The sequence below is a fragment of the Hyaena hyaena genome, unplaced genomic scaffold, assembly GCF_003009895.1.
Source record: "Hyaena hyaena isolate Hyena2069 unplaced genomic scaffold, ASM300989v1 scaffold_77, whole genome shotgun sequence".
NCBI classification, from domain to species: Eukaryota; Metazoa; Chordata; class Mammalia; order Carnivora; family Hyaenidae; genus Hyaena; species Hyaena hyaena.
Window position 1 is genome coordinate 2,086,756 of NW_024080708.1, and position 26,243 is coordinate 2,112,998.

The window sequence follows — 26,243 nt, forward strand, 5'->3', positions numbered from 1 at the left end:
ATCACACTAAAGATGCCTCTCCAAAAAACCTCAAGAATTACTGCTATTAAAAACAAATCTTTGTAATGAAGATTTAGTTAAGTGGCTGGGTGGTTCATTTATAATGTTAATTAGAGAGAATATATTTTCAAAAATTACTTTTGTTCCATAGCTGCTATTGTCAGAAGAGGATGAGATAATGGAATCATTACATTTTAAAAAGAAAATCATTAGAGGATAGGACCAAATCAACCAACCAACTGGCAATCAATTGAGAATCAATTCCATAGTCATTCTACTAGATAGAAAAAAAAATTATTAAGGTTGTCTCATAGGCACTCTTATACACTACTGATAGGAGTCTAATTGGTAAAACCATTCTGGAAAGTAATTTGGCAAGAGCAGATCTCTATCATTCAGAAGCTTTAAGCTTAGCTATTCAAATGCCACCTGGAAAAGCCATAATGCATAACAGTTTGTGATTTTACAGAGGATTACATTTGAATTGCACAAGCTACATGGCTGGCATAAAGGCAATAAAGTCTCTTAGCTAGTGAGGAAACACAAGAAGGTATAGTGGGAGTGGTACAAAATGGATGGGAGACCTCTGATTTCATATATACTTACAAGTTTGTATCTTAAAAGGAGATGGGGGCTGGAATAGCATTAACCCAAAGTGGGAAAAACAGATTAGCAATTAATGAGGGGAAAGGTCCTGGAGTAACACTAAGGGAAAGATGAAAGCATGGGAGGGCACTAGACAAAGACACGACCATTTAAATGTAAACATCATAGGCAGCTATGGGTCAGGGCTGGTGAAGATGGTGGGGAAGGCAGAAGGGGCTCCCATTTCAGACACATTCCAAAATTCTCCTAGGGAAGGAGGGATGTCAATGGGTTTAAGGGTTTGCTCCCCTTGCTATGGCTAGGAAGAAGTCAGTGGGGGAATTTTTCATGGAGGGCAGGCTCCACCTTCTGTCCAGAAGAGAAATGTAGAGGAATGCATGGTTCACAAAATTAAACTTTAGGCCGTTGAAGATGGATGGCCTAGGCAATTATAGTGAAGAGTTACTAAAGGATGGTTCAGTGGTGAGGGGATCTTTTAAAATCAAGTCAAGTGACCAACCACAGGAAGGGGTTATGGGCAGGGCAGTGGTAATTACTCAACCTTTCAACATGACTTTACTTTTCTGTATTATCTATCATGTATGAAATAGGAACTGAGGAAAATCTCATGAGTAGGCTCTAGAGCCAGACTATTCTGGTTCAAATCTTGACCCAATCACTTACTAACTGCACGACTTTAGACAACTTAACTACTTTGTGAGCCTCAGATTCCTTGTACATAAAAATGGAAAGAGTATTATCTACCTAATAGAGTATAACACAGGAACTACTAAAAAAAGTTAGCTATCAAAATTTATCTGTTGATGTCACCTTTCTAAACGTCAGGGTCTACTATATGTAGCAAAGACTTTGATAATACTTATGGCTTTTCACCCATTAATTCCCCATAAAGGAGGCAGTACTAAAAAATAATACAAAATATGGAATAAGAATTGTTCATGGCAGTTTTTCTTACAATGGCTTTAAAAACTTGAAATTTAGATATATTCTATACGGGCACCTGGCTGGCTCAGGCAGTAGAACATGCAACTCTTGATCTTCAGGGTTGTGAATTTGTGCCCCATGTTGGGTGTAGAGATTACTTTTTAAATGTTTTTATTTTTATTTACATCCAGGTTAGTTAGCATATAGTTCAACAATGACTTCAGGAGTAGATTCCTTAATGCCCCTTACTCATTTAGCCCATCCCCCTCCCACAACCCCTCCAGCAACCCTCTGCTTGTTCTCTATATTTAAAAGTCTCTTATGGTTCCCCCTCCCCGTTTTTATATTATTTTTGCATCCCCTCCCTTATGTTCATCTGTTTTGTATCTTAAACTCCTCATATGAGTGAAGTCATATGATATTTGTCTTTCTCTGACTAATTTTGCTTTGCATAATATACTCTAGTTCGATCCACATAGTTGCAAATGGCAAGATTATTTTTAAAAAATCTTTAAAAAATATTCTAGGGGTGCCTGGATGGCTCAGTCGGTTAAGCATCCAACTCTTGATTTTGGCTCAGATCATGATCTCGTGGTTGTTGAGATTGTGCCCCACAGATTCTGGCTCTGTGCTGACAGCATAAGGCCGCTTGGGATTCTCTATCTCAGCTCCCCCCCCCCCCCCCCCCCCCCCCCCCCGCCCCAATGCATGCATGCGCAGCCACTCTCCCCCTCTCCCTCAAAATAAATACATAAATATTTTTTTTAATTTATAGTTTTTATTTATTTTTGAGACAGAGAGACAGAGCGTGAGCAGGGGAGGGGCAGAGAGAGAGAGGAAGACACAGAATCTGAATCACAGGCTCCAGGCTCTGAGCTGCCAGCACAGAACCCAATATGAGGCTCAAACCCACAAACCGTGAGATCATGACCTGAGCCAAAGTCGGACACTTAACTGACTGAGCCACCCAGGCACCCCAATACATAAATATTTTTAAAGTATTCTATAGAGGCACATTGGTGGCTCAGTCTGTTAAGTGTCAGACTCTTGATTTTGCTCAGGTCATGATCACACATTTCGTGGGATAGAGCCCAGTATCAGGCTCTGCACTGGAGGGCAGGGAGCCTGCTTGGGATTCTCTCTCTCCTTTTCTTTCTACCCCTTCCCTGCTTGCATTCTCTCTCTCTCTCTCTCTCTCAAAATAAATAAATAAACTTAAAAAAAAAAGATATTCTATAAAAGTGAATAGGTAAATTAATTGTGGTGTGTATAAATTGTAGACAGCCATTTAAAACTAATATCTTTAAAGGAAGAATTTTAATAACATGGAAAAATGCTTGATAAGTGAAAAAAGCATTTATATAAAGCTACATATAAAGTAATTCCAACATTAAAAAACTTAACCAATTTACTCTTTTTTTTTTTAATTTTTTTGTGTTTATTTTTGAGAGACAGAGACAGAGCATGGGTGAGGGAGGAGCAGAGAGAGAGGGAGACACAGAATCTGAAGCAGGCTCCAAGCTCTGAGCTGTCAGCACAGAGCCCGACGTGGGGCTTGAACTCACAAACAGTGAGATCATGACCTTAGTCAAAGTCGGACTCTTAACCAATGAGCCACCCAGGTGCCCCACCAATTTACTCTTTTAAGAAAAGATTAGATACATAAGAAGGCAAATCATCAAAAACAATAATAGGGGTTATTTCTATGCTGTTCATAGAATTGTGGACATTTTTAAATTTTGTTTATAATTTTCTGCATTTTTCAACCTTCCCATACTGAACATGTATTACTTTTGCTATCAGAGAAAATCAACATGTAAATTGGTTGAACGAATGAACAGATATCCAGTTTTTGCTTATGATTTAATACGGAGAACAGATAAAATTCCATGAAACAAAATACTTGTAAGACCAAATACATTTAGATAATAGACAGGAAGAGCATAAATATTACAAGTGTTCAAAGAAGGATAAAATCGGCCACTGGTATGTAATAGTAAGGGAAAGTTTAACAGAAAGACTATTTATTATCACTAGCAAGTAAACTCCATAAAGCCCAGACACCTATCTTATTTAGTTGTGTGTCTAGCACAAAATGATTTTATGAACAGTACATATTCAAGAGTGTGGAAATAAAACAATATAAATACAATTCTTAAGTACTTGTAAGTTGTTGAATAAGTATCTGCTTGATGAATATAAACATCACACTGAAATTGAGTAAAGATGTAGATCGATAGGATTCTAATCAAAATGGAGAGGCAAAATATGTACGTAGTAATCAAGGGATTATAGGAAAGCTCACCTAGGCTACAATGGAGAACATATCTTATAAAATGTAATGAAAAATAAGGTTGTATGAGGGGAAAGATAATGATAGACCCTGAAAATCAGGCAGAGAATTTGAGAGAGAATGCATTAATAAATGGCAAGTCAATAGTTTGTAATGACAATAATGAAATCTTTCATCTATTCATTATTTTTCAAGTATTATTCTCAGTGCTTTACACAGCTCTTCTCATTTTATCCCCAAAACAATCTGTGACATAGGTACCACTCACTCCCTTTTGCAAATAAGGGAAATTGACTCCAGAGGCCAAGCTTTTAAAGACTGTATAAGACCTCTCCGAAGCCCACAAAACATGTCTGAGGAGAGATACCAGAAAGCAGTGAGATTCCATAACATCACAGATGTATTTTTATTCTGTGGTCTTGGACTGGAATCAGTGATATAAGCACAAATTGATGGTGTTTAATTACATATACATATATATATATATAATAGACTGTAAAAAGCATATATAGACGTGGGTATGTATCTATGTTTTGTCTGCTGAGAAGGCACAGATGCAATGACACCTCAATAGCAATGAGCACGCCAAAGACCTAGACCTTGATATCCAAATACCATTATCCAATAAAAGAACCAAAGCTCTCTGCAGAAATGGCTGATTCCAAGGTTGAGGCAGAGAGAGTAGAAAAATGAGGCTGGAACATCTTGTGGTACCAGAATGTAAGGGAATGCTGAAAACATGATAGGGACACACTAAAAGGACACAGGAGCCAAGTGAAAGAGGCTCCTGTTGGCCAAATCTGGGGTAATTTCAGCAAAAAAAAAAAAAAAGCAAAATTCATTATAACTCATAGAGTAAAACAAATATCCATAATTCCACACTGCTATAAATAACTGAATAAACAGATAATAAATAAATAGCAGAAAACAAAGTTCTTTGTTACATTAGAATTCAATTATTAACTGCAGAAAATGTTAAAAACTGAAAATCACCATTTGGCAAATGTCAGAGTAATAATCATTCAGGCTGGAATCCTCAATAGATGCTAAAATTAGCAGGCAAAAGTATGATGAGAAATAGGATATTTACATTGTCTCACAATATCACCCCACAGAGTCTCACAAGATCTGCTCACTCTGTAATTATGAAAAGGAAAAAATAGTGACTTTATGGTATATAAACCTGGCAGACACAACCTGAATCGTTATCAAGGTTAACTCAAGCACAGTGTTATGCGTTGTGTATACAAACAACAAAAGCCAAATAAGAACACAGAAAAAATGTACACACTGTTACACAAAGGACAGATACATATATAAATATATGCACAAGACTAAAGTTATATAGATACTTGAGTAAATAGAATTGGATATGATGGGTAGGTAAATTGGTAAAAACAACATAGTGAATTGGTCAGCTTAAGCAAAGAGTGCCACCATATACACATACACTGTTTTACCACAATAGACATGCTCCTGAAAAGGTCAGTATATTTAAAATTACGGAAACTGAATAATTAAAAGAATAAAGCACATCTTTCTTCAAAATAATCATCCATCACAAATTATAGTTGTTTTATAAATCTAGCTTTTTCATATGTGATTGTATAAAATCATACAACCTGCAAGAAGCAATTGTTTCTAGATTGCTTTTAAATTATCTCTCTATATGTAAACATATATATAGAGATCAAAGTGATCTCTGTTATGATCTTTTATTCTACCTCCAAAGCTCTTGCCATTATGCCATGCTACTTCTCCCAACATCAGCAGGAAGAGATGTAATCCCCATTATCATTTCCATTTCAACTACTGTGTCTCCACCACCAAAAAAAAAAAAAAAAAAGTAGCAGAGATCCAAACGCTCTGAACAGCAGATAAATCTCTAGAAACCACATACAAAAGAGGCAGTATAGTACAGTGATTGAGGGCAAAGGATTTGGAGTCAAAGTGTCTTGAATCACATTTCCAGCTCCCCAACTTAATACCTATGTGATTTTTTGCAAGTTACTTAACTTCTGTAAAGTGGGAATAACAATGGTATACACCTCACAGGTCTGTCGTGAAGATTAAATATGATAATGTACATTACCACCTTAGCACAGTGCTTGGCACATAGTAAACACTCAAAAATGTAAGCTACGGTAACAGTGTTAATAAAGTCTTCCTATGGAGCAGTTAATTCATAGTATACTTCACAGGAAGAACTGTTCCTGGTCACAAACCACACTACCACCTTTAATGAGTTGTTGCCACTGGTCACAAGAGAGATGGTACGTTTAAATTAGAGAAACCTATCCACTCTACTGCACAAAAAACTCTCTATCCATAAATCTAAGTGTTTATCCCACGGACAGTAAATAAGTACCAGAATAATTACTTTTGCATAAAAATATGTTATTTTTCACCATCAGAAATGACCTTTGCAACCTAAACCTGCCTTTTTCTCTCACTGCTAGGTAAGGAACATAAAGGTTACTCTATTCCACCTAATAAAACACTCTACCTAAAAAAAAAATCTTCCACATACTTGTGATATTCCAATTTGGCATGACTTCAGAGATAAATCACTGAACTGTGAAAAACGAAAACAATTTAAGTTATCAATGCTCTTTCTGATATAAAAGTCCCAGTACTAGACTACTTCAGCCAATAATCAATCAGCCCCAGTACCATCCAGTTTACTCTGGAGAAGGTCACCAAGATTCTAACACTAATATAGAGAGAAGATACCATTCTTATCTTTGAGATGTTTAAAACATTTCATCTAACTAGGATATTGATGTGTGGAGCAGAAAAACCAAACCCCTGGCTTTACTACAGGCACGGTGTCCTAATGATAGAGAAATGGGAAACAAAAATGCTCTTTTAAAATTATATAGAAAAAGGAAAAAACTGCATGGTATCTTCTGTAACTACTTCACGAACACTCAGTCATTAAAGAGTTCAAGAAAACAAGCTTGTTACTAAGTTTTGTCAACCATAAAAAGAGATCTCATTTTTAATATAAATTGATTTAATACAAATTGATGCATAGTATTGTTATACATACCTGTACAACTGGTATCTGGTGCACATTTACTAATAGCAGTGTCGCAGAAAAAAATTAGAAATATTTAATCAAACATCCACAAAACCTTTGCCCCTGAGCCAAATGCCGTTAAGTAGAAAGCACCAAGGAAATGTTTTTAAAAGTAACTATTCTGAACAACACAATTGTAGTTTTATCCAAGGCTCTATAAGCACTATTGAGTGGCAAAACCTTACCCCATTGAGATGCTCTGCATCTCCACATCAAAAAAGCAATTTCAAGTCATCTATACCTAATTTTTTGGAGGCAAAATTACAAGTGTAGTTACAAATACTTGATTCATGGTTTTTCAGCAGATCTGCTATCATAATTATGCTGTGCTTAGAGTAATACGAAAGTTAGTTTTCATACCTTGAGTACACGTTTTCTGGAGAATAAAAGGAGGACAATGTAATCTGAGGTATGCTGAGTGTATAGAGAAACCAGACCACTAACTTAAAAGTAGACCCAGATAAGCCATAACATAGCATCTACCTATATAAAAAAAAGTGGTAAGTCACTCAACCACCTTGAAGGCCTAAGCCATGATTTCACATTAAACTGTTTTTAAAACCCCCCATTACTGATGACTCAAATATAACTTTTAAATAATCTTTCACTACTTAATTCTTTAGAGGTTAAGTGAAATGAAGGATGATGGGCTTCAGGCTGGAGAACACTTTCTTTAACAAAGCCATTCATTCCCTTACATCTGCCTCTTCCCCAGAAAGAGAGTGGGTGGGACTACCCAGAGATCCTTCTAGGAGATATATTGGCGTTTTAATTCTCCATCCCTAAAAACCGAGTGGAACTTTTTGCTCTGCCATTTTACATGTGCATCTTTCTCCACTGTCCTTTAAACCAAAACACTCATTCTCGGAAAAAAGAGAATTCCTTTCCTTTAAACAGGTGATGGGCATATTCTCGATTTGTTTAGGTGCCTTCGTTTTGTTTTGTTTTGTTTTGTTTTGTTTTCAAGTAAACAAGAAACAGAAACCCAGAACTTAAAAAAAAAAAAAAAAGACGTAGAAGACCTGAAGCCTGAGGCCATCCGTCTCCGTCTCCTTCTTCTTTGGCGTGTTACCTGAGCTTTAGCAATAAGGATGTCAAAAGGGGAATGAGGTCTCTACAGAGGCTTTCCCGGCCAGAGGTGAGGGCAGATTCGTGCTGCTTAAGGAAGGGGCAAAAGGGAAGCACTTCCTGGGCGCGCTCAGCACTTTGATGGCAGCTGGATTCGGAAAAGCCGAAATATTAACACTGTAGCCCAAGTTTAAAGAGTGCTGGGTTGGGCACAAGTAGCGTAAAGGTTACCCGGCAGGCAGGGACACCCCCCCCCCCCCCCCCCGCGGAGGGCGCAGGGTGGGGAGGAAAAGTTTCAAATACCCTCCAGAGCCTGGTGATCTGTTCACTGGCGTCCCCCCACCCCGGCTCCGCTCCGGCCCCCCGAGCGGCTAGCTGCAAGAAAGCAAGCAGCCCTATTTTTAAACGTAAGCCTCTCCCCCTGGGCTGGAGAAGGCTTGAGTTCCCAGCGCTGTAAATAATGTTTGTTTTTTGTTTTCCTAAGCAAGTGAGGGCAGACTGGAATTGCCTAGCCAAGGCAGAGGAGAAAAGAAAGGTGAAGGGACAAAAAAGTAATTTCTGCGGGAGAGTGAGGTGATTGGGAAGGGGAGTGGTGGTGCATGGAGAGGGGAGGTAGAAGGAAGGACTTACCGCAGCCTCTGCAGGCTGCCCCCAAAGACTCAGGGCCAGTAAGAACAAGCCGGCAGCCAGGCTGACTCCACGCAGTTGCATTCTTCTCCGGCTCCCGCAGCTCCTTCAGCACCCGCACGAAATCCCTGGCTAGCTCGGACCAACTGACATAATCTTGAGGGTATGTAGGGCGAGAGCTGGAGTCGGAGAGGGACAGCGAGGGTGTCCCAACACTTGTGCCTGTCGGCTTAGGTGAGGAGAAAGCTTTTTAAGAGTTGAGCAGGGGTAAAAAAAAATAATAATAATAAAAATAAATAAATAAATAAACTTTAAAAATTGGGGGTGGAAAAAAAAGAGAAGCTCTTCTTCCCTCACCCCTCCCCTCCCAAAAGCCGGTCTCTCGGGAGCACTTTTCCCTTCTGCCCGGACTTGCAAACTTTTTCCTCACGCCGGTCCCACAGCTCTACTTTCCTACCTCTCTCCTCCCGCACCGCCCCCGCCCCACCAGCCCTGGGGAATTTGAGGATCACTCCGCCTCGGCTTTAGCCTGCACCAGCAACCTGCGAGGGAGTGAAGCTCAGTTATTTGGAGGAGGGAAACTTCCAGGCCAGTTGACCGAGCACCATTAGTCCAACCGGGAAGCTTTTCTATTCGTTCGCTTGCACTTTCCGTTGGTATTACTCTTCCCTGCCCAGTCACACTCTCATTGGTGAGCGCCCCAAAGCCAATTACAAATAGACCTGAGCTGGGACTATTTTTTTTCGCGGATGGATCTTGGGAGAACTATATTTTTATTGTTAATGGTTAGAAACAAATTTTGGTCGCCGCTCCCAGCGCTGCTGGTGCTCTTTGCCTTACACCTGCTCGCAGGACAGTTTCTACATACAACAGAATACGTAAAAATATTAGAACTATGTAAATATACTTGTATAATTAAATATATACTTATAACTGAAGAATTAAGAAAATGAACATACTTATATGCACGTGAAGACTTTATGCGTGTTACATACATCTAAGATTGAGGTGCATTCAGTAGATGTTAGTAATTATCATATGGTTGGATGTATTGTAAATAGTCATATTTTTATTTAACTGCATCGCTAAATGCCATAATTTTTACCTTTTATATTTAACTAACAACATAAAAGGTATTGACTCTCATTGCAGTTGTGTTCCAGAAGGATTTAGTACAGGGAATTAAGCAACTTTCTTGCATTTTCCTTTAAAAGTAACACAAACACCAATTGGAAACGTTTATATAGAGTTAATGGCATTTGCATTGATGTTTTCCCAAATAAAGTAGACTTGAACATTACCTTGGTAATCCTGATCTACAGATTTGTTAAAGTACCAACAAGCCCGGAGAATACTTTGTGTGGACTCCTTGGAAGGTCTTTTGGAGATGTGCCCAAAAATTCTTCAGAACATTTCTGTTATCTCAGACCCTAGAATCTGTCACTTGAGAGTCTTTCAAGGCTTTGGACCTATTCATGGGGGCCCACTCATCCTTAGAGTCTACTCAGCTTTGGGTAGATTTCCAACTCCAGAAACCACCACCACTGCCACCCTCAAAATCCTAGTATACAATCAATTAGAATAAGTATTGTATGCATTTGGGCCAAATGTGAAAGTGCAGTTTGGGGCCCATTTGTAGAAGTCACTCCTATATCCTAAATCTATTTATCTGTAATAGTTAATAGTGGTTTATGGAAGTGTATGCTTCCCAGTTGCTTAGATCTTAGTGTATAGTTCTCTATGGGCCTGTGCGTGAAACTATGGAGATGCGTGGGAATGTTGTGTGCAGAGGTGCCTGAAAGTGAGAAAGACGCCCGGCTGCCCAAGGTAGGGGGGATGATTGACAGCAGACAGCCCCGCCCCTTTCCCCTCCATTCCTTCCTCTCCTGGTGTATGGAACTATCTTTTGAGTGCGGCAAGTTGTAGCGGGCACCGCTGACTGTTTCCCTTTGGGGCACTTCTTATCTAGAAGCTGAGTTTAGTTTCTTCCGAAGTGATCCAGTTCGTCCCCCCAAGCCCGTCCTCCTGAATAAGGAAGCAGCCGCCAAGCATCAGCGGAGCCCTGATGAGCCCCGGCTGTGGAGCCGCTTAGCAGTCTCCCGGGACCCAGCTTCGGAGGAGCCGCAAGCATGCACCCTGGGTGAGCTGTTGCTGCCCCGAGCTCCCCTCCCTCTTTCCGACTTTGAGCTACTTTGTGGGGCCGGGACTGTAGTTGTACTTACGTCTGCAGAGAAAGTGGGGGCAGGCAGTAAGAAAGGGTGGGGGCTTATGGACAGACGTAAGACCCCAGAGCCTAGAGAGCCCATGTTACTTACCCTTCCTCCTGTTTCAGGTTGTGGCTGCTCCTGGTTACGTTGTGCCTGACCGAGGAACTGGCAGGAGCGGTGAGTCTCTTCTCCTGACCCCTTTCCCTCCTCCTCCCTGGACCCCTTCCCCATTCCACTTGTGTTTGTGTTAGGGGTTACGGAAGGTTGCACTGCGAAACAGAGTTCACATCACTCTCGTTTCTAGTGGAAGTTAATGGGAGGAATAGCACAGTGTCACACTTATGCCTTTGGGACTCAGGCATCTTTCTGTCCCAAAACTTCGTAACGGGTTGAGAAAACAAAAGTACAAGACACAAGAGACACACATTTCCCAGCCTGTTCCCAGACGACTTAAGAGGACTGACATCTGATGCCTTTCTCTGCATCTATCTCCAAGGCTGAAGAAATGTAATTTTCCCTGGTCTACAAGAACATGAATTGGCACACCAGTTTCAGAGTGGGAGGAGAGCACAAGGAGTGGGACTTGAAAGTGCCCTGAAAGTTGTGGAAGTTAAACTTAAGTGTTTGCTTGTGAGCCCTTTGACAGTACCAGATGACAACATCTGGATTCTTTAACTACCTGAACTGAACTAGTACCACTAGATGATGTTCAATTTCTGTCTGATGTTTCCTTTCACTGGTTTTCTGTGTCATCATAAAGTTAAAAGTTAGTGTTCAGAATAGAAAAAAAATCTGAAAGTTAACATTTCATAGGCTGTTTAGCTACCATCCATCAAATCAGCTAGGAACGGCAGGCAGAGGAATTTCTGTAGACATCTGGTCAAGAAAAGCTTAATGGATCCCAGAAAGTGGAGAGACCTCCAGTGTAATCACTAGGATAATTTACCAAAGGTGGAGTGACCCAAATAATCAGAGATGCTGCAATTTTCCAGCCTCACTAGCTGTTTATGCTGGCAAAAATAAAATTAGCAGTTAAGTTCAAATATGCAATTATTCACCTATTGAGTACTATTTCACTGCTCTATTTAATAAACGGTTAATAGCCAAAGTCAAACACTATATAAATGACAGATTAAAACATATTCCAAATATTTACCTGTGGGTTTTGACAATTTAAAACGATTGGCTCTATTTTTAATAAAATTAGAAACTTAAAATGTTTTAAAATACTATTGATAGAGCCATACTTAATTCAACCCAATAAAATCAGCTAATTACGTTTATGGGGGGAGAGGATTACTTTATCCTGGCATATATCTTTAAGAAAATATCAGAAGGAAGTGAAATGATTTCTCTTATGAGAAGAGAATGATGCCAGAATACTTGACTTTTAACACCTTGCGACCCCCGCCCCCCAAATCAGAACATCAGCTCTTATGTAAGTAAATTCTAAACTTTGTAAAGAGAAGTATTGATCTAGGGTTCTGCCTACTTCTCCATCTGATTCCTCCAGTACACAAGTTTCGTTATGTGTTACCCTGAGGTTCAATACTACATTGATTGAAAATGCCAGGTTTTGATTAGTTAACAATTTGTCCGGGAATCTTGCCACTTGTAAAAATGTTATGCTTGGGCAGCATACCCTCCAGCAAAACCTTTATTTTCAGACTCTAGCTGATTGTATTCAGTGTACTTTGGGAGAAAAGGCATTACCAAATCATTCTAGATAGCTGGAGACTTCCCAAACGTTGCATCTTATCACTTGATCTCCTTAAAAGTCACTGGAGGATTATGCCTTAATTCTTAGAAGTATCTAAGCGTGTCTCCGAAATCAAGCACTGCTCTGGTGTGTGGATTTTAGATTCTGTCTCATTGTTTCCCAGTGTCACCTCCTATGTCAGTGTGCGTATCCCTGGTAAGACTAAAATAAACCTTGAGATACACTAACAATATATTTTTTTTTACAAATAGTTTATTGTCAAATTAGTTTCCACATAACACCCAGTGCTCATCCCCACGAGTGCCCTCCTCCATGCCCATCCCCCCTCCCCCCAACATCCATCAGTTCTCAGTTTTTGTCAGCATTCAAGAGTCTCTCATGGTTTGCCTCTCTCCCTTTCCCCCACCATTTCCCCCCTTCTTCTCCCCCTTGGTCCTCTGTTAAATTCCTCCTAATCCTCCTATACGTGCAAACATATATTTGTCCTTCTCTGCCTGACTTATTTCACTCAGCATAACACCCTCAAGGTCCATCCATGTTGCTACTAACAATATATTTTTACCTTGCTTATGTCCGGAGCTGCTTCCTTCACTGTTGTTTACTTCTGCATAATATCTTTGGCAGTGTAAAGCTATTTTGTTTTCATTTTGTGGAGAACGGTAAAGAAGAAGAGGAGAGTCGCAGGATAAGTTCTCAAAAGGTGACTTTTCTGAGGGCAAGATTTTGGTTTTTTTTACTCTTTCTACCAGATTCTCATCTATATTGGATCGTTCTCATCTCTCAAATCCAGTTTATCCTCTGGGTTTGTGATGTTACACCTTTCAAGTGGTCTTAGAACTTTGCATTCTCTGTACCTTGTGTGACTAACATTAATGAAAAATAATTTACAAATAGAATGACAAGGAACTGGGTTGTGCCTCTATGTAAGAAAGTTTGTTCACTGTGAGAGTTAAGTTGCCAATAACAGAATATTGGTAAGCATTTAAGATAGGGTCTTTTAGGTGCTTTTGAGTTCTTTTTGTTTATAAATTAGTGCTACTTAAAGGGATGGAAAGCTAAATGTGAAAACCTGGGATTAAAGAATGAGTTTCCATTAATTTTTTAAAAAAAGAATAATGATCTTCACTGAGGTGAAATATTTGCACAATTTATCTGAATGAGATAGAGCCTAAGATTTCAGAATATCCATAATTGGTTTTGGTTATTACGTGCCTGAGGCACAGAACACAAAGTTTCTCTCTAACTCTCTAGGATTTTACTTTCTCAGACAATGGTGGTCATTACATTCCTTAAAAGATAAGATACCTAATGATACATTATTATCTGCATGTACCTGCATTGTGTTAAAGAAAAGACTAGAAAGATTCATGTTTCGCCATAGGCCAACATGACCAGCAATTAAAATATGCGCCCAAAGTAGTCAGGGTCCTTATTTTTTCATTCCACTTTACCCCAAATCTACTCTCATGAATAGCTCTAATACAACCAAGCATATTTGAAGTCAAAGCCTAGTGAGAGTCATTTGAGTGGAGAAGAGGCAAAGGGGAAAAAATATGTCTGGCTATTCACTTCTGCAAAGAGCATAGGCAAAATGCCTTTAGCCACATTCAAATCAAGGTCTGATTGAAATACAAACTTCTTAAAGTTGTGACCATAAATTCACCCATTTTATGTATACAATTCAGTGATTTTTAGTAAATTGGCCAAGTTGTACAACTATCACCATATCCAGTTTTAGAACATTTTCATCACTTTGGTAAGATCCTTCATATCCAGTCATATCCCCATTCTCACCCCTAACCCCAAGCAAACATAAATCTACTTTTCTATCTCAATAGATTTGTCTTCTCTGGGTATTTCATATAAACAGAATAATATAATATGTAATCTTTTGTATTTGGCACCTTTCACTTAGCATGTTTTTGAAGTTCATTCATGTTGTAGCATGTATCAGTATTTTACTCTATTGGTATTGGCATTTAATATTGATATTCCACTGTAGATATACCCCATTTTGTTTATGCATTCACCAGTTAATAGACATTGGGCTCTTTCAGTTTTTGGCTATTATGAATAATTCTGTTATGAACATTAATATGCAAATCTTTGTGTGGATATACAATTTACTTTTCTTGAGTAGATAAGTAGGAATGAATTTTCTTGGTCATATGAAAAATTTATATTTATTTAAATATTTGTCCATTTTAAGATTGGGATGTCTTATTATTGAGTTGTAAGAGTTCTTTGTATATTCTGGATACATGTCCTTTGCCATACATATAATTTGCAAATATTTTTTCCCAATCTGTGGCTGATGGCTGGTCTTTTCGTTTTCTCAATATGAACTTTTAAAGTAGTCTTTACTGTACTTGCTAGCAAATGTCCTATATCAGATAGCTATGAATAATCACAATATATAACATATATACATGTGTGTGTACATAGAATATATATCTTGGGATGACTGGGGATTCTGATACATATGTATGAGTACGTCATCAAAGGAATCTTCAAATGACTACATAAATGGGTAACACATAAATGCTAATGTAGCTACATTATTGACAGATTAAATACAAACATTTTAAAATAGGAGAGGAGGGGATATAGATATTAGTATTTAATATGTTACTAAAGAAACAGATATATAATTGCATATCACAAATTTGTTTTATTATGTATGTTGATGATTGTATTTCAATATAATTGGCTTCCACCGTAACCTCATGTACTTTATTGAATGTATTTAAAATTTTTAATATTTATTCACCTTTGAGAGAGAGAGAGACAGAGAATTAGTTGGAGAGGGGCAGAGAAAGAGGGAGCTGTCACCACAGAGCCCGACACGGGGCTTGAACCCACAAACTGTGAGACCATGACCTGAGCCGAAGTCAGAGTTTAATCGACTGAGCCACCCAGGCACCCCAAATACATTTAAAAATATTATTCTGAAAAGGAGTCCATAGGCTTCACTAGACTGCCAAAGTAATTTGTGACATTGAAAAAGAAAGCCCTAGTTATGCAATTGAATGTTAGAATAAACAAATTGTCACTTTCTAAGGCTTGTTTAGGCATGAGGGCATTTGTATTGATTATGAATAGAAATAATCTGTTAGATTTTAGGCATATTATGGAGTCCCCAGTAAATATGGCCTTGTATACTAGAATCTTATAATCAAGCAAGACCACAGGAGCAAAGTATGCTGTTTCCCTAATTACTTCCTTAATATAAGAATGAAATAATTCAACATCATATTGTAAGCCCTAGCTGGAGCAATTAAGCAAAAGAAGAAATAAAGGCATCCAAAGTGGAGAGGAAGAAGTAAAATTGTCACTATTTGTAAATGATATGATATTGTGTATAGAAACCCCTAAAGATTCCATCAAAAAATGTTATAACTAATAAATCAGTAAAGTTGCAGGATACAAAATCGATACACAAAAAATCTGTTGCATTTCTTTACACTATTAATGAACTATCAGAAAGAGAAAATAAGAAAACAATCCCATGTACAAGTGCATCAAAAAGAATAAAATACCAACGAATGAGTTTAACCAAGAAGGTGAAACACCTGTACAGTGGTAAGTGTAAGACATTAATGAAAGAAATTGAAGAAGACACAAATAAATGGAAACATATTCAGTGTTCATGTATAGACAAAAATTAATTCTGTTTAAATGTCGATACTACTCAAGCAATACACAGATTCATTGCACTCCCTATGAAAATTCCTGTGGTATCTTTCACAGAAATAGAACAAACAATTCTAAAATTTGTATGGAACCATGAAAGACCTCGAATAGTCAAAGCCATCTTGAGAAAGAAGAACAAAGCTGGAGTCATCACCCTCCCTGATTTCAAATTATACTACAGAACTATATGATTAAAACAGTGTGGTATTTGCATAAAAACACATAGAACAATGAAAGAAAACAGAGAGCCCAGAAATAAACTCATGCATATATAGTCAATTAATTTGTGACAAAGGAGCCAAGAATATACAATGGGGAAAGGACAGTCTCTTCAATAAATAGTGTTGGGAAAATTGGACAGCCACATGCAAAAGAATAAAACTGTATCACTATCCTAGACCATACACAAAAATTAATTCAAAATGGATTAAACAAATATAGGACCCCAATCCATTAAACTCATAGAAAAAATCGTAGACAGTAAGCTCCTTCACATAGGTCTTAGAGATGATTGTTTGAATCAGATACCAAAAATAAACAAGTGGGACTACATCAAACAAAAAAGCTTCTTCACAGAAAAAGAATCCATCAACAAAATGAAGAGGCAATCTACTGAAAGGGAGAAAATAATTACAAATCATATATCTGATAACAGGCGAATATCTAAAATATACAAAGAACTCATACAACTCAATAGCAAAAAAAAAAAAAAAAAACCCAAAAAACAAAAAAAAAGCAGTCCTATTGAAAATGGGCAGAGGATCTGAATAGACATTTTTCCAAAGAAGACATACAGATAATCAACAAGTACATTAAAATGTGTTCAATATCATTAATCATCAGAGAACCGCATATCAAAACCACAATGAGATATATCACTTCACAGCTGTTAGAAAAGCTAGTCTCAAAAGGACAAGAGATAACAGATGTCGGTGAAGGTGTGGAGAAAAGAAAACCCTAATGCACTGTTAGCAGGAATATTATTTGGTGGGACCCCTATGGAAAACAATATGGAGGTTCATCAAAAAATTAAAAATAGAACTACCATATGATTCAGCAATTCGACTTCTGGGTATTTATTCGAACAAACCAAAAACACACATTTGAAGAGATATATACACCCCCATATTCACTGCAGCATTATTTACAATAGCCAAGATATGCAAACAACTTAATTATTCATTGAAAGATGAATGGATAAAGAATTTGCTACACACCCACACACAGTGGAATATTATTAACCCAAAAAGAATGAAATTTTGCCATTTGCAAAATGGATGGACCTCCAGGACATTATGCTAAGTTAAATAAGTCACACACAGAGAGACAAATACCATATGATCAATCTTATATGTGAAATCTAAAAAAAGAAAAACCAAACTCATAGATATAGAGAACAGATTGGTGATTGCGAGAGGCAGAGAGTAGGGGATGGGCAAAGTGGATGAACTGTATTTTTTTTTAGTTTAATAAATTGAATAAAAATTTTTAAAAGAGTTAAACAGATAGATCGACATCAACTATCAATCCGTATCAATTTTTACTTGCCTCAGCTATGTGAATAGTTCATAATTTAACCACCATGCTTGGAGTATAGACTTGTCCCTATCCTTTATGGATGACAGAGCATACATATATAGAAAGAACATATTAGGAAAGTGCCACGTTGTATTAAACTGTCAAGTCCTTTTAAGCTGACTATATGTCCCAGTGAGGTAGATCATAGGGCTCTAACTTGTTTTAAAATCTAATGAAATGTATATAAAAGCCCTGATAAACATGCTCAAAGGAAAATGGTGATGGGAAAATTAGCTTAGAGCAATTACCCACTCTCTTACCATCTTACATCAATCCCTCTCTTAGGATTTCTTTTCCATTTTACAAACAATAATAATATCTCCTCCATTATAAAAACAAATAATAATTAAAAAAAACATAGCTCTATTTTTCTCCATCACTCTGACCCCCTCAATCATATTACCACCAAACTCCTGTTTATTGTCTACTCTTCTTCAGCAAGCATTTACCTCTAAGCTTATTACAGTCTAGACTGAGGCTACTCCACCAAAATTGCTGTCTTTCAAGTTACTAATAGTCTTTCAAGTTACTAATAGCTGCCTAACTACCAAGTCTAAAGGATTCTTTTCAGTCCCCATTCTCTCTGATTATCTATTGGGTTTTCCTCCAGTTTTATTGAGAAATAACTGGCATATGTCACTGTGTAAGTTTAAGTCATACAGCATAATGGTGTGACTTATATGTGTTGTGAAAGGATTACCACAATAGGCTTAGCAAACATACATCTTCCCATATAGATACAATAAAAGGAAAAGAAAAAAGGGAAAAATTTTTCTCCTTGTAATGAAAATTCTCAGGATTTACTCTCTTAACAACTTGCCTATATACCATACAGCAGTGTTAGCTGTAGTCCTCATCTTGTACATTATATCCCTAGTACTTATTTACCTTATAACTAGAAGTTTATACCTTTTGAACACCTTCTTTCAATTCTTTCTCTCCCCATCCTCTGCCTCTGGTAACCACAAGTCTAATCTCTCTACTGTAGTGTTGGGCATTTTCCAATCATTCTGAAACTACCTTTCCTTTTTTGACTTCCAAGACATTATGTCTCATTATTTATCCTTGTACTTTTCTGATATTTTTATTTTATTCAACATTTTTTATTGAGCAAACACTGTATTCTAAATAGTATGTCAGGCTCTGATGACACAGTGGTGAAGAAGTCCGATCTGATGTTTGCTGTCATGGAACTTATAATCTTCATTACTCCCTCGTCCTAAAATGGTGCCTTTTTTCTCAGCATTTTATCCTTTGCCTTCTTCTTGCCTCAACAGTTTTAACTATGACTCCTATACATTGATGACTATCAATTTATATTTCAAACCTAGACATGTGTTTTGAGCTCCAAACCTATATTTCCAATTACCTAGTAAGCCCTTGTACTTGGATCTCAATTCATTGATACATACAATGCACTTAAAACAGTGCCTAAGGCACTCAACCAGTGCCAGCTATTATTATTTTGTATTGCCCCTAGTACAATGTATACAAAAATGAAACTATTTTTCAATCCTTTCCATGACACTCCAACCTGCTACTCTCTTTTTTTCTCATTATGAAATATCACTACCCAGTTTCAAGCAACAAACTAGAGAATCACCCACTAACTCTCATTGTCTCCATCCTTCTCACCAAGCTCGTTAGTTTTACCAAAAATCTGTAGAATGTAGCTTCTCCATTCATATTCTATTGGTTCCAAACCTCATCATCATATATCAATAGCCTCTTAACTAGTTTTTCTACCTCCCGCCTCCATTCTAATCTCTGCACTGTCGCCAGAGTTATTTTACTAACAGCAAATCCAATTATGTTATCTCCTGATTTCAAACCTTTGTTGGTTTCTCATTTCTTCCAGTATTAAAATACATACTCCCTAGCTTGGCACATTTAAGGGCCTTCAATATCTGGCCCTAACAACCATTCTAGCCTCATGTTTATGTGTTTTTTCCTGCCAACCCTCCTCCAGCTCATAGTGTACATTACTCTTCATTCAAACTGAACTCTCTATTTCTAAACTACCTTAGGTTCTTCCTATCTCTTTGCTCTTGCATATGCTTTCCTTTTTATCTGGAATGTCTTTCTCCATTATTTACACTTTCTCCTGTACCTAGGGAACTCCTGCTCAATCTTGAATACCCAGATAAAACGTTATCTCTTCTGTGAGACCATCCCAAACCTCTTCAGAAAGAAAACATTCTTCCTTCCCCTGGGATTCCAAGGTTCTCTGGGCCTCTTTTGTCGCCCCTGCCACGTAGACATGAAAGTTCTGTGTTTACATGTCTGTGTTGCCCTGTCCAGCCTTGTATATACAACGTCCTGGATACTGCCAACCATATAATGGGTGATCAACAAATGACTTTCAAATGAGTAAGCAGATTTATTCCTAATGGCCTGTAACAACTGCCTTTTCCTCGTCTACTTTAATGATTACTAGTGTTAACTCTAATAACAATTGCTTTGATGCCAAAATAACCATCATTTCCAATGGTGTAACATTGAAGAGAAAGGACTCTGGAATCAGACTTGTGTTTGAATGCTGCCTCTGCCCTCTAACAAACGGTTCCTAGCCGTGACCTAGGGCAACTCATCTTACCTTTCTGACACTCAGTTTTGTCAGCAGTAAAAATGGGATAATGACACCTTCCTCCAGAGACTGTTGTGTGATTAGAAGAAATAACCTATGTGAGATTACCACTCCCAAGGTAGATGCTGAATTCCTTCTCTGTTCCCCCTGTAGGCATTCTTGATTTCTTTTATTTCTGAGGGAAAACGAATAAAGGATTCCCCAATTTTGACAACTGATATACGACAAGGTGAGAAAAAGGGAGATGTCAGAGTAGACTCTTTCATTTGTAGACTGTATGTCTGGAAGAATGGTGATGTTTCTCAGTTGTGCCCCTTACCTTTTTTCCTCTTTCACCACTTTAAAAGTGACATATAATTTCTAGTGCTTTAAGTTTACAAAATATTTTCTCAGTATTATATTATTAGCTGCTCACAGTGACCCTGTGAAATATACAGGGCAAATATTCTCCGCCCAGAGGTATTAACTGATTTATCCAAGACCACACATTCAGCCGATGGCAGCATTTGGGTTAAAACCCACTATATGGTGCTGTCTCTCTAATTCAGGCATTTTATCATCTCTTATCTGGACTCCTACAACAGACCTTACTGTTCTGGTTTCAGTCTTCCACTGCCTCCTACCTTCTTTCCTGATATCCATCCTCTCTGCAAGTAAAGGGCCTATTCTAAAACACAAATATGATCATACCACTCCAACATTTGTGACAGCTCCCTCTACCCCTCATCATCTGGCCCTGCCTACCCATCCGACTCCATCTGCTGTTATTGTTCTAGAATTGATGTTATACACAGTTATACTTTTGGTGTTGGCTCAACTTGCCATGCATAGTCACTCCTGCTTTTCCTTCTGTTTGAAACACCCTTCTTTTCTCATCCCCTGCTTTCCTCCTGTCTCTGCAGATGGACATAGTATTCTTCCCTCTAGGTCCATTTCAGTGAATATTTTTCTGAAGTGTCTCCTTCTTTCTATCCTTCTGTCTCTCCTTCTGTTTTTCCTTCTTTTCTTCCTTCTAAATAGTATCTATTTAGTGCCCACTATGTGCCAAACACTGTAGTCTTCCCTGTCGTTTAGAGGACAGTGGCAACTACTTAGCCAGGGTGGCTGGAGCTTGGGATGGGGGAAGTGGAGGGAGGTCAGCAGAGCTTGGTGTAAGAGAAGGCTGGAGGAATAGGAAAGAGCTAGACCAGCCCTGCACTCTTATTTGCTCCCTGACTCCTCAGAGCATTTACCTAATACCCGTGGTAAGGTGTATTTCCCAAGATGGGGGATGATAGGCATCATAGTTATTGCTGGTCACCTACTCTGTGTCCAGCACTGACAAACCCTTTATGCATGGCGGGCTCAAATCTGTGGCACACATCTGCCCATTCCAGGCATATAAAATTTAGGAAAGCCATGGGGTATGTGTCTTTTCTCAAGCTCTTTTTTTGGGTTCCATGCTTAAGTCTAGAGGTCTACCTCCTAATTTTTTTCCTTTATGGATTATAGTGTGGTCCAAAAAATAAAGAACTCCAAATCTGGAGCCAGATGTTCCTGGGCTCAAATATAGACTCCAAAGGAAACTATGGCCTGAGGACAATTCACTAAATATATTATCAGCTGTAAAATTATTACTATTGTTGTTCTTCTCTGATCACTCACTGTGACTGCTTGTGTACTAGGAATGAGTAGTGAGCCCATTTGGGGGGACATTTTAGAGAAAATTACTTAAGTATTTGTTGAATTCCTTTCTCAGACTTCCTAGGGGAGAAGAGGAGGTAGAATTGTTATACTGGGTCCAGTTTCTCCAAAGTTACCTCTACCTCTTCAGCCCTACCTTTGTGATCCCATGTGGAGACCAAGGTCACAACTAAAGATTATGTCTGAAAGGAGCACCCCAGTCATCTTTGAAGTCCCAGTTCCCCTTTGTCTAACAACAATAGGGCTAGTTTGCCATTATCTTTCAATCTGGTTTACTTGTACTGAGCAGGGGAGTTGGTGCTTTTCAGTGGAAATTTCCCCGGCCATAAAGCTCTACAGCGTTTACCTCAGAGAGACCAGGCTTTCCCAGAAATGTGTGAGACTGCTGGCCAAGAGGCTGAAGTGGTCCTTTGGGAGACAGATCTTGTGTTAAGGAGGGAATGAAAGTTAAGTGGTATCTCTCCTTGCTCTCTAAAGCTTTGAGTGACCATTTTTTCCTCACCCAGAAGGAAGAGGGTTGGCAGAGACAATCAAAAATGCCTAGAATCCCTAAATTCTGTTTGTGAGTGTAGCAGACCCCTTAAAGATGAGGATTAACTTTAGACTTACAAGATTTATGTGACCTTGCCTTGGAGATAAGATTTAAGTTGCATAAATACTTACCAGCACCTAGCCTGCAATTAGATATCCAGAGCATGCTCAAAGATAATAATGTTCATGTTGATGTTGATAATGATGAAGAAAAAAAATAACTAGAGCATTTTTCAAAATTTATACCAGTAGGCTTTTTTCTCCCCAAACTTTTTTCATATGACCCCCAATATATATCCAAATTTTTTCATATGATCCCCAATATAAAATCCAAACCTATAAAATAGCTGTTTTCCGGGGCACCTGGATGGCTCAGTAAGTTAAGCATCTGACTTCAGCTCAGGTCATGATCTCAGGGTTCATGAGTTCAAGCCCAGTGTCCCTCTCTGTGCTGACAGCTCAGAGCCTGGAGCCTGCTTCAGATTCTATGTCTCCTCCCTCTGCCCCTCCCCTGGTCATGCTTTCTCTCTCTCTCTCTCTCTCTCTCAAAAATAAATAAATATATAAAAACTTTTGGAAAAAAATAGCTGTTTTGCCAATAAGTAAAAGGTTTTTTTTAAACATTTATTTATGTGTAAAGTCAGTAAGAAGGAAAAGATTGGGAAAAAACATAAAAATCTGAAATTCACAGCTATTAGCAGTCTTAGTCTCCAGTTTTGGTTTTATTTTGGTTATAGAGTATGGAGAAAATTCTGATGTACCCAACTAAATAGTGGACATCATAGGGTGAGGGCTCTTTTGTTTAACACTTGGTCTTGCCATGTCAGGATACTCTTCAGTTAAATAGATAAGGCAAGAGAATCTATATTCCAGTCTACAGACACTACCTTCTCTCTGCTCTCCCTCTCTCTCAAGCATGCACATAAATACACATTGTTAACTTGTTAACTTGGCAACACACATTAACACAATCAGTGGCTTCTGATGAGTTCATGTTTGGTATGTAACCCATTTGAATGCTTCATGCTGTGTTTTATTGCGGTTTTAAAATAGCTTAAAATATATATTTTAAATGAAATTAAAATCAGATGTTGTGTAACTGTTGAGATAACCTCCATGATTTTAAAACACTGAATTATATAATAATTGGGAATTAAACTTCATATGGCAGAATGAAGTGCTACAGAAGGTAAGAGAAGAAAGAGGTTGGTATGGGTTGTAGTTGGGGAAGACTTCGCAAAAGTAGGATTTTTGCCAGGACTGAAGGGACTAGTAAAAAATGAGCAACAAATGTGGATACTCTATGTTCTACGTGTTTCCAGGACATCCTTGATTTCCACTTCCCTTCTTTAAGTCATTATAAGTGTATTTGTCAGGAAAGATTATTCTTCTTTGATTAAAAATTTTTTTTAATGTTTATTTACTTTTGAGAGGGAGAGAGACAGAGTGTGAGCAGGGGAGGGGCAGAGAGAGAAGGAGACACAGAATCTGAAGCAGGCTCCAGGCTCTGAGCTGTAAAACGACTTTTTCTTTTTTTCTTTTTCTTTTTTATGTTTTATTTATTTTTGAAAGAGATAGAGACAGCATGAGCAGGGGAGGGTCAGAGAGAGAGGGAGTCACAGAATCTGGAGACAGGCTCCAGGCTCTGAGCTGTCAGCACAGAGCCCGACGTGGGGCTTGAACCCAGGAGCCGTGAGATCAGACCTGAGCCGAAATTGGACCCTTAACTGACTGGGCCACCCAGGTACCCCTCATCTTTGATTTTACAATGTAACCCTGTTAAGTCATCAGAGAGACAAACTGATCAGAGCATGAGCAAAAATATGGGGGAGGTTTCAGGGTGCAGCGTCTTTGAGGAAACTAGGAAAAGGCCTCTTCCTCCAGGCAATCGTAGCTCCCTACCATGTCTTACTCCTTGCTGAGCAGTGAGGGGTCTGGATTTCAGTTCCCACTTCCGCCCTCAGTCAAGTTTCCTTTGGCAGTGGACCCTGTGAACAATCATACACTGTAGCCCTAGCAGGAATGAATGTGGTTAAGTAAGGGACAGTGAGAAGAGCCACCTGGCTAAAACACAGCTGTAGAGGGAAATGACTACAGATAATTGGAGCAGAGTCAGGCCATGGAGGCCTTTAAAGCCAAGCAGAGAGAAGAATTTGGCTTGTTACAAAGCACTGTATTGAATGCTGTGATCAGTGGATCTTTTGCCCATTCTTCTTGGGCCAGACAGTTGCCTGTACATATAACTCTCTATAGCCTATGTATCAAACATAAATGCACACACCAAGAGACTTTTTCTTATTAACATTTTCATTATAAAGACAAATACTAGCTTTAACCAGTTTTTGCCTTTAGTTTTTACCCCCTGTATACCATGCTCCTAAATCACCTCTTTTATCCTTACCCCACTCAAGAAGTTGGAACATCAGCTAGACACCTACTCGATTAAAATTTTCTGTTTCACCCCCCCCCCACCTCTCCCTACTGGACTACCCAGAAGAATTGAAGGCACAGTGGTCAAGTTGGAAAAAATGCGTAGCTTTTTTCTGGTTTGATGCCAGCACCTATTTTGAAGGGTTCAGCCTGAGCTCTCCAGTCTTGAAGCCATGAGAGAACCTTGAAGTTCCCGCTCTCCCTAATGGCCATGAGAGCCAAAGGTGCTGACAGAGATTGCTGCTTCTTTGTCCACTGACTCCCAGTTTATCCTCTCCTAGTCAGAGTATTAGTTATCCTCTCCCAGTCAGAGTATTAGTCAGTGGGGAAAAGAGTTCTGACATAAAACATTGTACTTTAGAGCTAAATTGACAGCAGTTCCTTCATCTATTTTGAAGGATCACTCAGTGCATTTCTATGTGTCCATTTCTCTGTAAGTTTGGTTATGCCTTCCTGTATAGCTGTGAGAGTATGTCTTTAAGGATTTTGTTCATCAGTTTTTCTCTTTTTATTGTTAAGTGTCTTTTACTGTATTAAAAAATTTTCTTTGAAACAATCTCAACATCACAGAAAAGTTTCAAGAATGGTACAAAAAGTCATTCTTTAACATTTTGAGAGTAATGTGCCAAAGTGATACCACATTACTCCTTAATACTTTAGTGTGCATTTCCTTCCAACAAAGATATTTTTGGTGTACCTGGATGTCTCAGTCAGTTAAACATCTAACTTCGGCTCAGGTCATGATCTCACGATTCTTGAGTTTGAGTCCCGTATAGGGCTCCCTGCTGTCAGCGCAGAGCCTGCTTTGGATACTTTGTCGCCTTCTCTGTGCCCCTCACCGGCACGTGCTCTCTCTCTCTTTCTCAAATGAATAAACATTAAAAAAACATAGTATGCATAATACCATGCCAAGATTATTCATCTTACATGTCCCACTGTTGTTATTTGTTCATTTTGTTTGTTTTCTTAATATTTCCTACCTATACTGTCCTCTCACATCTGGATTATCACTGTAAATTAAACTATCATATTATGTCTAAAAAAAAACAATATTCTTCTATATAACATTTTTTCTATTTAAAAAGTTAATAACAGGGGCGCCTGGGTGGCTTAGTCGGTTAAGCGTCCGACTTTCGCTTAGGTCATGATCTCGCGGTTCGTGGGTTCGAGCCCCGCGTCGGGCTCTGTGCTGACTGTCAGCTCAGAGCCTGGAG

General features: G+C 38.5%; 1 protein-coding gene across 2 annotated transcripts in view; it reads right to left on the reverse strand.

The window, feature by feature from the left end:
* The window catches only part of COL4A5 (collagen type IV alpha 5 chain), a 230,249-nt gene extending 221,565 nt beyond the window's left edge, over nt 1-8,684 (reverse strand). For both annotated transcript variants that reach the window (XM_039233533.1, XM_039233532.1), the window contains exon 1: nt 8,604-8,684. In XM_039233533.1, the coding sequence (XP_039089464.1) occupies nt 8,604-8,684 (81 nt within the window). The remainder of the gene's footprint in view (nt 1-8,603) is intronic.
* Nucleotides 8,685-26,243: the final 17,559 nt, after the last annotated feature.